Genomic DNA, 13631 nt, shown 5'->3' with positions numbered 1-13631 from the left:
AACTATACTTTAGCAGGATCACACCTACTATTATCAGCATTAACCCTGCCCTTACCTGGATCAGCCCAACAATTATCAGTATTAACCCTGTCCTTGCCTGGATCAGCCCTACAATTATCAGTGTTAACCCCGCCCTTACCTGGATCAGCCCTACAATTATCAGTATTAACCCTGCCCTTACCTGGATCAGCCCTACAATTATCAGTATTAACCTTGTCCTTACCTGGATCAGCCCTAAAATTATCAGTATTAACCTTGTCCTTACCTGGATCAGCCCTACAATTATCAGTATTAACCTTGTCCTTACCTGGATCAGCCCTACAATTATCAGTATTAACCCTGCCCTTACCTGGATCAGCCCTACAATTATCAGTATTAACCTTGTCCTTACCTGGATCAGCCCTACAATTATCAGTATTAACCTTGTCCTTACCTGGATCAGCCCTACAATTATCAGTATTAACCCCGCCCTTACCTGGATCAGCCCTACAATTATCAGCATTAACTCTGCCCTTACCTGGATCAGCTCTATGATGTCCTCATCCTCCAGATGTTCCTCCTGGTAATCCTCCAGGAATTCCCGGAACTCCCGGAGTCCCAGACATCTGTTCTGGTTTGACTCTACTCCAGCACAGTTAGCCACAATACTGGCTACAGCCAGAGCATCACAAATCTTCCTTCTCTGCTGATTGTCTTTTGTAAGATCATATGCACTATTTCTGGTTATTATACCTGTACAAAAAACCAGAGTAATTGCCTTTGATACAAATTTCAATATAAATTTGCCTAAATTTGCAGTGAAATGATCAAGTCTCTAATGGAGATAATCTATTGAAAACTATTTAGAAACTTTTCTGCTGTCATTAAGTCCTAAAAAATTCTTCAAAATATCTACTATTGCCAAAATGAAAAAAATGTTATTAGTACGAGAATTTAGAAGTCCAAACGCTGTAAATAATGAAGACTTACATGTATCATTGCTGGGTGGAATGTAACCCTGTGTTCTATTCACTGGAATGTCCTTATCATTAGGTTTGGGTGTCATGGCAAATTGCTCAAATAAATCCTTTAGGTCCTTCCTACAGCGCAGTCCAAAAGCTTTAAACAAATCTACAAAGTCCAGGAATGTCAGTTGTGTGGAATGTGTGATGGAACTCATTTTGTTATCCCCTGTGCCAACACCAAGGGAAATTCTCCGCCGCTTCATCCTGTAGCGATTGGTGAAACTGAAAGTAGAACTACGTGGTCGGAATCCTAGGTTAGGACTTGGTTTACCAAGGTTCTGGTTTAAGTTGGGATCACTTGCACTATTGGCTGACCGATTCATCTCTGGTTTACTTTGTCTTAAGGGACTAGGTGAATTTTTTTGGCTCTGTGAAACCTTCTCTTTCTGCTTCTGGGTTGGATTTGGCACTGCTGACCCAGATTTTGGACTCTCCTGTAATGAGAAATTTTTTTTGTCAAAATATAATTCTATTATCATTTTTTGACTGGTTCATCTGATTGGAGAGTTAGAAATGAATCATATTATAATCTGTTTGATGCAATGTTACATTCAACATAATCTATAATTTACATTTCTCTTTGAATCCTACTGGGATTTTCATATCCTAAGCTGTCCACTGACATTTATCTAAATGACATAAGCACACCATTGAACAATAACTCAGGTGAGAGTGAAGGAGCAACTATAATTTCTTTGGGGAAAAAACCCCTCAAATTCATTATATTAGAAGTAGCCTGCTTGCACAATATCTTGCATAATACTGGTAAAATTAATATAAACATTACGTAAAATTAATATTAGGAGAGGCATTGAAAAGTCTCGAACATTGTTTGACAAACTGTTAATAATTAACACAATTTAGTTAATATTTTTGATATCATTGAAAAGATCAGGAAAATAACTATGTATTTTTGTGACATATATCTAACTCTTTAACTTAATACATGTATAAAATCATGAAATTATCCTTTGTTCAGTGAAATGCATAACTGCAAAAATTACATCATAGAACGAGAATGATATTTCAGCCTGGTATAAACATAAAGCAACATTTACTATTTCTTGCATAAAGTAAATTAACTTAGACTAAATTTTGTCATATGCAGTCACAGTATCAGGTGGCCTACAAGTTCATCACAAATAGCACATTTTTGTTAGAACCAGTGTTTAGTATGTGGTCAATTGCTGTGAAAAATGAACATGCTGATAACACTGGGAGTAAAGTGGACTTTTAAATACTGCAGTATTAATGACCATTAATTTTTCAGCTGTTTTAACGAACTAATAAGAATTTTCTCTGATTTTTTCATCAACCCCTTCCCAAGAAAAAGAGTCAACAATATTACCTCACCGTAGCACCATATCTTTGAAATTCTGAGTCATTGTAAATGTACTTAGTAATAAAAGAAACCAGATTTATTTTTTGAAATCAGAGGCAAAATGCAAAAAAATCCTGTGCATTGTAAATCTGAAATTATGCCTCAGTGAGCACAGAAACAATAATTTAAGTCTGGTCATAGACTGACACATGATTTATTTTGTAAATGCTAGTCCAATTAGCTAGTGTTACATCTCACACAAAATGTGCATCCTTACACAGAATAGTTTTACAGAATAGGCTTTATTTTGTCTACCATGGTAATGCCATATATATTATAGATTGTCAGCAGTCGATACCGTAGGAATAAAATCTTCCACAACAGCATATCTGGCAATAAACCAAAGTTATTAACCAATATGGAATTGCTGATCTTAGAGTCCTGAACTAACTCTGCACAAATTTTTGCTCATCTTCCTATCAAAGAAACCCCATATAAGCTCTGTTATCAACATCCTTCTGTGGTATAAAGTTTTAAGGCCAATTTCCAGTACACTGCATGAACACACAGGATTATTACATTACTTCAGTCAGCAATCAAATACTTAAACAAAAATTACTGTGAATTAAATTACACTACATGCATATTTTCCTGATATTTTTAATGATATTATAAAAATGTTACATGTTTTTATGGGTAACATATTGTGAAATTGTTATCCCATAAAAACCATTGCTGCCCGAGGCAAGCCGAGTCGGCAAATGGTTTTCAAGGGATAACAATTTCATATGTTACCCTAAAAAAACCATGTAATATTTTTTTGTTATACTGAATGTATTTAGAATGCATTTAAAAGAAAAAGCCACAGTGAACCGTATGCACAGATATTCTGCGCAGTTAACAATTTTTATACTGTTACCCATCATCATGCATTGTCAACCATTGCTATGTAATGTTACCTGGAAGGCATGGTTTATGCACGCGGTAGGGTACCACTGTAGTACTTTTTAACAAATGTTTATAACCCAATCAAATTTGACTATTTAAGATGAAAGTATAACAACAAAAACTTTTAACTTCTGATAAGTGGTTGATATTTTTATCAAAAAATATACCAAGAACTTTTTAAATGTACTTGTTCTGTTCTGTGCATGTATATTTAGGCTACTGCAAAATCCTAGGACGCAATGCAGAATTGAAATATTCTAGGAACAATTCAAGAATCAAAACTGTTGTTGATAATTATATTCATATATCTGTTTGTTGAAGAGGAATATGTAGAAAGTGAAAAAATATGTCAGAGCTATTACCACTTGGATTGATAACTGGTTACACATGTGTACCTATACTATCCATGTAGGTATACACATACACTGTACACAATATTTGGATGCAGAATGTCACTTATTTCTAATAAACTGTAAAATGTCATTCATCATGTCTGTTGAAGAGAAACACATCCTTAGAATTGATCTTTGTATATTGGTAATACATCATTTTGGAGACAGCAAGATTCTAGATGCTTCTATACTCTCCTGATGTCTGAAGAACAGTCCAGAACCTTGCTGACGTTCTCAATGATGTACATCTGATATAATATAATGATATACACTATGGGTCAGTGTCTGGACTTAATGTATTAAAGTTTTAAAATATTCATTACCGTTCCAATTAATTTTGATTTCTTTGGGAAGTGGAGGGGTAGCTGAATACTTAATTCACTTTGTTTGATTTGAATATATATGTATGTATGATGTTGACTTGTAAATCTTGGCCACATCTTGCATGAACATTGCAAAGCAATACTGAATTGTGCATTCATCCCTATTCACACAATATTCCAAGAAATGCTAGAATGCTCTTACATAAGTACATGTACCAGTAACTGATTTTAACTGCTAATGAAATGGTAAAATGATGCCTTGACAGTTCATTAACATACAGTAAGTCAATGGCTGCAGCCAAACAAAGTCTCCCACACAAATACCAATTAGAGATATAGCTGCCATTGTGAGTTCTGGCAATATAAGGAAGCAGTGACAGCCAACAATAGATAATCAGTGGGAACTACTGTATTGAAATATACATTCAGATTGGTATTGCTCATACATGAACTTCACAATTACCAGTACATCATTCAGAGAAAATGTTTGTAAACTCAAAGAAAATTACACTGCTTGTAAACAGTCATTTTCAACCATAGACAATTACGCCGCTAGTCAACAAAGTCAATCTCAACCAAAGACAATTACACTGCTTGTAAACAAAGTCAACTTCAACCAAGACAATTACACTGCTTGTCAACAAAGTCATGCAATCTCAACCAAAGACAATTACACTGCTTGTAAACAAAGTCAACTTCAACCAAAGACAATTACACTGCTTGTCAACAAAGTCATGCAATCTCAACCGAAGACAATTACACTTCTTGTAAACAAAGTCAACTTCAAACAAAGACATTTACACTGCTTGTCAACAGTCAACATCAACCAGACAATGCATTACTTGTTTACAAAGTCAACTGCAACTATAAGATTACACTGTTTGTCAACAGTCAACTTCAATCAAAGACAATTGCATTTCTTGTCAACAGTCCACTTCAACCAAAGACAATTACACTGCTTGTCAACAGTCAACTTCAACCAATGACAATTACACTGTTTCTCAACAAAGTCAACTTAAATTTCTGTTCCTAAAAATGAACTATTTCTTCATATTTAGTCAATTCTCAGAGTTGGTAACTTAATTCACAATAGCAATAAAAGTTTTGTTTAGTTTCAGGAAGCGAAGTCTTAAATGATATGCTTATAGCAAAGTTGTAATATTCATTTTCATTAGCAATCCCTAGAATAAAATTGTTAAATTACAAGCATATAATAGCCAGAAAAAACGAACTGAATATTACTCGATATGAGCTGAAAACTTAACACTATGAATATTCACTAATGCAATCAGAAAAAAATTTATTTTTTTTTTTACACACAAAATTCAAAAGTAATATTTCCCAAGATGAGATTCAAATAATAGACTGCAAACTGATTGTTGATATTAGAGAAGACTTCATTGCTCACTTGACAAGAATTGACAGAAAACATGACTATATTAAATTTAACATTGTTTTAGTAACATGCAAGTAAAATAAAGGTAGTCCCTCTATATAAGCTATACACTGAATTTATGAACTTACCATGGCATTTAATGAGAAAACAGATGAGGAAGCACTACAAATGATTAACTCCTAGACTACACATTACTGATCTCCAACAAATCAAACGCAATTAAATTGCAACATATCCATGAAAACTACATTGCCATCGCAGAAGCCTCACTCCTATTGTTTGAACAGGTTGTGGATCATAAGACGCACTGACAGCACACTCTCATCAGAAATCCATTTGTTCTTATGAATCAGAGCAAAGTTTTGTCCCAACTTTCTGTCCCTTAATGCTTCATAATACCCTGATAATTAAATTGTCCGAGCCACAGAGGAAAAACAACAGAAATGAATTCAATCCTTGCAAATTCCATATTAGCTGCTTCCTGCAGTCTCCCAAACATGTCAATATAAATCATTCTTGACCATATCTGCATGTAGTCTGTTTTTGCCAATTTCTCATCTTAGACTTTTCTATGCTATAAAAAACATTTTCCAATTTTACGAAGTGCCACTGACTTCAAAAAACAAAACATTTACATCACTGATATAAATAACTATTAATCTTCCTTAATGTTGAAACTTATTAATAAAATTACACATCTGTTAGATAACAATTTTCCTCCCTCTATTCTTTAGCTGTTGCAGTGTTGCTGCATTTTTCTGATCTGGAAACGGAATTTTGTCAAGAGTATTGCAAACAAATTTTTTGGACTCCACATTGGTGATTATTGGTTTTTGGCAGAGCTACTTCATCAGCAGTAAAAACTTCTTTGCTTCATTAACATATACTTCTAATCTGCCATAAAACATGCCATAAAGCTGAATATGTTGTTGGACACTCCAGTATTTATGAGCATGAGAAGATCAAAACTTTTCACAAATGGTCAATAATTGATGTAAAAATTTTGTGTTGGACAAAAATAGAAAGAGGAAGAGAGAAAGCTTTAACACCTTAGAACTTTGCATGGTGGCTGTAAAAGAAAAGGTAAAATAAGTTAATTAACAAATTGAAATAGAGGCTGCAAGGGGTGTATTTAATTCACCTGAGCAAACACTGAGAAAATATACCTTCATATGCATCCTAGAGAATCTGAAATCAAAGAATCTCTGACACTAATGAATTAACTTTGATGGTCCATGTACTAACAAATGCTGCAAGTCCTACAAATAACTTAACAACCAGTAGGTGCCAAATTATGTGACTGTTCATTGCATGGGTTTCACATTTCACTTAGTTTTCAGCATTTTGCTATTCTAGAAAACTCGGCTGATCTCTCTAAATAGTATGTTATCTGTTTCATTCTTTATGCTTCTTCTTAATAAGACACCTGCACTTGGTTCTATCAAAGTACAAATGACCCCTGCATACCTGAAGCCCTCTAAAGTAATTGCAGACTGCAACCTCACACTAAATAACCAATGACCTTAGACACTAATGCACATATTACATAGTCATGGTGTAATAGCAATAACAAATCTATTATTGCACCAATTATTTGCTAATGCAAATCAATCTCTACAATGAAAAATCCACAACAAATATTAATCATTCCATGCTGCCGTTCTAATGTTTTAAGGTACTCCTGGGAGTCTACTTAAAGCATCAATTCTTGCGTATTTCTTTCTGGAATAGCTATAAATATAAAATATATATTACAAGAATATTTTTCTCCTCTATTCCTTTTTAAGTTTTTATGAACCTCCACAAAGATGACTGAGCAGAATTGATTAGAAATGATGAGATTACAGTGAAGTTTTTAAGGTTTGCTTTTAGTTGATAGCATTAAGAAGATTCACATCTTTTTATCTTGATATTTATCAGGAGGAATATGTTGAAATTACAGCAAACATAGAAAAATTGAAGAAGCCATGATATTCTTACTGTAGAAAACCAATCATGTAGCTATAACTATGATCCTTATAATAGCCACGGTATGGGAATCCTTAGAATGACACAATTATTTTCTGAGAGTTAAAATATCCCTCTAAATCCAATACAAACAAATAAATGCCAATACTGCACGTTAAATAAACCAAATATATTAATACATGTAATGCCAATATCAATTTTTGCTCAAGTTGTTATTTCAACAAAAATGAATAATTTAATTGATAAACATCTTTTTATTTCCAAACATGTTTAACTTTTTTTTTTCTGTTCTTTAAGCCAGTATATAGTCATTCTAGAATAAGACTTTCTTTTGAGTAGAAAACAAATCTGTAAAATTCCTACCCATTCAAAGCCTGCCACCTTACATAAAACAGTGCCAGGGTCTGGCTCTGTAGGCAACAGCTATAAATTCATTAACAGATAATCACATTGATAGATCACATCCAGAATCCACTGGGTGCCAAGATCTTGCTTCATCAACTTAGATAATTAATCACAAAGGACATGAAACATCAATCTCCCATTTTATTTGAATTAAAGAAAAAACAAAATTTTTTTATCCTCTTTCTTTTCAATTTTTGAATAGAAGAGATATATAGTATGAACTAGTATCACCTACTCTGATTTGTCAAATACAATTGATGTAAATATATGTCAAACAGTTACTGGTTCTGATCATGCCATCCTTTTAATACAAGTTACCCCGGGTACCTAATATGATTGAAAAGATGCTTATTAAGGTCTTCCATTTCCAACGGAAGACCTTCTACTGATTCTGTTGTTTCTTTTCAAATATTATTATCATTATTTTTTTCTTACCGATTTTGTGCAGGCGATTTCTCGAGAACGCCTCAATAGATTTTCATGAAACTTTCAGCAATGACGGCAAATCATCTGAACTTAGGGCATTTTTTTATTTTGCCATCGTCACTTCTGGTCGCGAGATATGGCCAATTTTCTTTTTTTAAAGTTGCATTTTGTCCGCCAGTGTTCTCAAAAACGCTTTGATATTGAGTCTTGAAACTTTCAGGGATGATGGATTGTGACTCGTAGATTTGAATTTCTTGTTTAGTTTTTGTTGCCGTGACATCCGTTGTCCACTGGAAGTAGTTTAAAAAACGCAAATTTTTCTTTTTTTTCTTTTTTAAATGTTTATAATAGAGATAATAGAGGCAAATAGACTTTTCAAGTCATATTATTTCCACCGGAAGTTATTTCTTCCAAACCGGAAGTAGACGAGAAAATGCTCATTTTTCTTCGAAACTTTGAGGGATGACTTCTCCACACTCAGTGAGGAGTTAAAAGTCATTTTGAGTACTTTCGGTTGTACCGGAAGTGAATATAAAAGACCGGAAGTTGTTTTAAATTGATAGATTTCACTCTTTCATGTGTTGCTAAGCATATTTTGAAGAACTGATATGAATATTTTTTTTCATTTGAAGTTGTTTTAGTTTCTTGTATTAATCAAAATTTCCCAATCAAGATCTTATCAGAAATCTAACAGAGGACCTACTCCTTCCTCGCAACGAGATCTCATCTAGTTATATATATGTTTCTATTTTATTGAAAAAATCATTTCTCTTTGAAGAAAAATAAAAAAAAAAAAAAAAAACAATGCTTGCCTGAAATCTTAAATTTAAGCTCAATTCATTTTTAGCACCAAATCTGATCTTTTGTCACTGACTAATCAAAATATTTGTAACACGCAAGAGCATGCTCTATGTATGAACAATTTCTAAAATGAGGATAGTTATTGACAAACAAGTTGATGAAACAAGAATTTCAACAGTCTCCCTTTAAAGTCATCATTTCGGAAGTTCTATGGTAGATACAATGACCTTGTCAGCAAATACAATCTATCATTAAGTCATATGCTGACTGACGTTTTTCAGAATAATTGTAAGGCCATTATTTACACATTGAATTACCGATGATTTTTCCGTTATTTTTCGATCATGACAAGGAGCACACGGCGGGTATGACTGGTCGACAGGGGATGTTCACTCCTCCATGGCACCTGATCCCACCTCTGATGTTTTTGGAGGTCCTTGTTTGCTCTGCTCCCGATTTGTATTGTTTTAATGGACTTTGAGCTTGAATACTGTTCATTATCCACATATTTCATTATACAAAAGGAAAAAGTATTATGGTTAACCAGGTCAAAATTTTAACTACTTCATTGGACAAAATTTAAATCTCAAATTTGATTATACGAATAATTTAAGTATAACCATTTTCTTCTACGACATTTATCATAGAGCTTGAAATACATATATATTTATTAATATCTTGAGGAATTAATGTTCATACCAAAAGATAATCTGAACTACATGCATGTTAGGAGCTCTTGTCCAGAATTGTCACTATTCTAATGTTTCTCCTCAGAAGTTTCTGATTAATGTGCTACTTGCATGAAACCCTTGCTTCTTTTGTAGACGACTAATTGTGATAACCTGTTTGGAATAACATGGGGAATCTCATTATGGAAGAAAATATTGTTCCAAGCTGTCATTCTGTGTTTGCCTCTAGTCCTAGGAGGGGTAAGCCCACGAGAATTGTAATAACCAACTTTGGACCAGTATAATCAATTTTCTGCTGAATACATCACCCACAGAATGGAGGGTCTCTAAGAATTTCGTTGGAGAAAGCCGATAATTAAACGCTTGTCTAATACAATCTGACAGACTTTATGTACAGTGGGTGTCATTGTTAATAATAAATACAGCTTTCTCTACAAAATTCCCTCTCTGTGAATCAATTTGGATTTTGCCAAGATTAATAGAAAAAAGTCTGAAAATCTTGCCCTCATCTAGTTTAAAAAGGGGTAATGATTGATTAACTTTCTTGATATTAGCAATTTGGTTACTTTTGACATACAGTCATAATATCATCGATTTCACAAAGGATATTCTTCCCAAAGTGTCCTTTTTAAAATAGATTGGAATTATCATTCTGGCTCTTGGAGCTTCCCCTGGGAATATATATCATAATTAACTTGTATCATTTGACTGGTAATGCACTTGCATAACCTGAGTGATCTAGTCCAAAGACATCAACCACCTACAAAAATGACCCTTTTTGACATTATTTATCTAAAAACCCCTAGCATAGCTGTACATTTATCTAAGTATTGCTTGTATTTATTGATATATATGTGCTCTATATTACTTTCAACCCAATTTCTTTGTATTCTAGCTAATATATGCATTAGTATCAACTACAGTCACATTTTTTCATCATGCAATTGTTTCATTGCTTTCATTAAGGAATGATCAAAACATCAATTCACTATATGTCATGGCAAATATTTTGCCTTATGCAAGTGTTACATTCTTTTTTCTGTCTCCTCAATGTTTGCTTTACCTTAAACATAGGTAATCAGAGATTACAGATCTCACCTTAGCGAAGTAAGGCAAAGTCCAACTAAACTAATAATCTAGTAGTGTATATCCATAGATGCAACATTTATGCAGTTTTGGTCTGATAGGGCTTACAGTTATTTTGGAATGGACTTGTTCTAAAAGTTTTCAATGTCACTCATCCAAAAAATGTAGGATAAATCCAGCCTCAGAAGCAAGTTTGAGTGTGTTCATCCCTTGATGCATCGATCATCCATGCAAGTTTGGTCTATGTGGGACTTGAGGTTACACTAAGTCTGTTCCAAAAGGTTTAACCTGGTCACTAATCTGAAAAATGTAGGTCAAATCCATCATCTGAAGCAACTCTGGTAGTGTGCATCTCTTGATGCATCATCCATGCAAGTCTGGTTCAGATAGGCCTTATAGTTTCTTGGTAATGGACTTGCTCCAAAAACTTTAACCTGGTCACTCATCTGGAAAATGTAAGTCAAATCCTGCACTCAAAGCAACTCTGGTAGTGTGCATCAATAAATGTATCTTCAATGCACAGTTGGTTAGCACAAGGCTCATAGTCAATTCAGAATGAACCTGCTTTAAAACTTTAAAGCTTTAACCTGGTAGCTCATCTGAAAAATGTAATCAAATCCAGCATCCAAAGCAAGTCCAGTAGTGTGCATCCTATCCAAGCAAGTCTGATCAGCATAGGGCTTATAGTTATTGTAGAATGAACCTGCTCTAAAAACTTCAACCTTGTCACTCATCCGAAAAATGTAGGTCAGATCCAGCACCCAAAGCAAGCCTGGTAGTGTGCATCTTTAGATGTATCATCCATGCAACTGATGCAAGTTTGGTCAATATAGGGCTTTATAGTTGCATGGAAATGAGACCTGCTCCAAAAACCTTAACCTGCTCTAAAACCATTAATCTGGTCATTCTGTAGCTGAAATGGCAGCATCTGAAACCTTGATTGGTACAATGAAACATACAATCAATGCATTTCTGATTAATAGAGGGCATAGAAGTACTTTGGAAAGAAATCTGCTTCAAAAACTTTAATGTGGGACACTGATGGTATTATAAAAACTCTGTTAAGATAAAAAAAAAAAATATACATGCTATGTATAGAGGTATGTTTAAACTTTAATTAGATTACAATCATTGACAAACCCCTTTTCATTTTTTAAACCACTTATTTTTATTTTGGGGGGGGGGGGGGACTAAAACCTCTTTTATTCCAGTTTTTCCCTGTGTCAATTTCTGCAAAGTAGATTAAGGTGTAATATCCCTCTGATAAGAGAGATAACTTCCCAAGGAAATTATTCCAAGAAACCCAATGAATTGTCTTACCATAGTCTAATAAAGAGGACCATTAAATAGTCAACTCATTCAAATATGAACTAAGTTACAAATATTGATTTCTATTTTTTATTGCTTCTATTTTTATTAATTACTTATAATAGTTTACCTAAAACATTTATACCCAGCTCATTTAAACTGTTAAAGTTGAGATATTTCTCTTTCTTAACATAAAATTCTTTTAATAGTTACAGAAATTTCAGATGCAGACTAACCAGACTTTTGTAATTAATTCATTTTTTTTTCACTAAAAAAATATTTTTTAAGAACGATAATTCCTGTAGATGGAAAGATAACTCTTATAGATGGATGCATTTTATTTTACAAGCACAGAAAACAATATGATATTCTGATTTAAAAAGCAACACTTCGTTTTGTTTTCTAATGTGAATTAGATAGGTATGATAGCAAATATTATTTTCATATATACCTCATATTTTTAATTTTAGGGTGAGGTAAAAAAAAATTATTGATCTTTCTATTCACTGTATCAATTTTTCTTCATATCATGATTAAACATAATATTCATTTCTGAAAAAGTAAGCAACGCTTCATACTTCAAACTATTTTCTATTGTTGTTGATGAAAATCAATGTTCGGAATTTAAAAAAAAAATTGGTGAAATTTGGAGCAGAGGGATATTTCACTATTCCTGTTGCACATTTTCTGTAATATCAGTTTAGCACAACCAATATTTCATGGAGTGTAGCAGCCCACTCTAGTGGGCAATTAACATTATGGGCAACATGGGCAATCAAGATGACCTGCTTAACAATAGACTCCCTCTTCTACTGTTTACATTATGCAGCATTGGGGGCATTCACTAACATCAATTCTTAATACCCACTTATAATATGATGTTCATTCATTTTGGCCTGTTTACCCCCAATTCAGATAAATTTTTCTGCATTATGTAATTAATTAAATATAGCTACCCGCTGGTGTCAACCCAAATCATTTCATGTAAACCTGATGGTGTCAACCCAGGTATCTCAAAAATTAAACCTGATGGTGTCAACCCAGGTTCCATTCATTAAAACCCGATGGTGTCAACCCGGGTACCCTTACTCACAACCTGATGGTGTCAATCCAGGTTTCTATGGTTACAGTGGAACAATTTCCTGATGGTGTCAACCCAGGAATTTGTTTTTACTTTATATGTGAGTAGCCCCCGAGAAGGCCAAAGATATGTGGTATAAAACAAGATGGATATATGATTTTTTTTTTTTTGTGTATAAATTTTTTAGCTTGTTGAGTGATTGTGAACATTATAGTTTCATGTTTTGATTTGTTTTAATAAATGTTGAAATTTCAATTGCTCTTACTATTTGTATAAAGCAGCATTTAGTGTTTAAACTTACCGGAAAGGTGAAGGAAGTTATCCTCCAACTACAGAAACTGCTTGTTATAGGACAAAACATTCCTACCAAGGAGGCACTGCCAGCAAACAAGTAGGTTAAAGAGAAAACACCAGGACAGAAGCAGAAACACCACACCAAACATTACCCAACACAGACACCACCTTCCTCTCATTGATATATAG

The 13631-nt window shown here is 33.7% G+C and overlaps 1 protein-coding gene across 1 annotated transcript in view; it reads right to left on the bottom strand.

Annotated features, from left to right (window-relative positions):
• Window positions 1–13631, bottom strand: part of LOC133181041 (uncharacterized) — a 114774-nt gene that overhangs the window by 15401 nt on the left and 85742 nt on the right. The window contains exons 20-21 of the mRNA XM_061315571.1: window positions 970–1438; window positions 518–732 (exon numbers count right to left, since the gene is read on the bottom strand). Coding sequence (XP_061171555.1) covers window positions 518–732; window positions 970–1438 — 684 coding nt within the window. The remainder of the gene's footprint in view (window positions 1–517; window positions 733–969; window positions 1439–13631) is intronic.

Source organism: Saccostrea echinata, unplaced genomic scaffold, assembly GCF_033153115.1.
Source record: "Saccostrea echinata isolate AGI-Se365-2 ecotype Australia unplaced genomic scaffold, CSIRO_AGI_Sech_v1 ptg000008l, whole genome shotgun sequence".
NCBI classification, from domain to species: Eukaryota; Metazoa; Mollusca; class Bivalvia; order Ostreida; family Ostreidae; genus Saccostrea; species Saccostrea echinata.
This window is presented reverse-complemented; position numbering and strand designations above follow the sequence as displayed.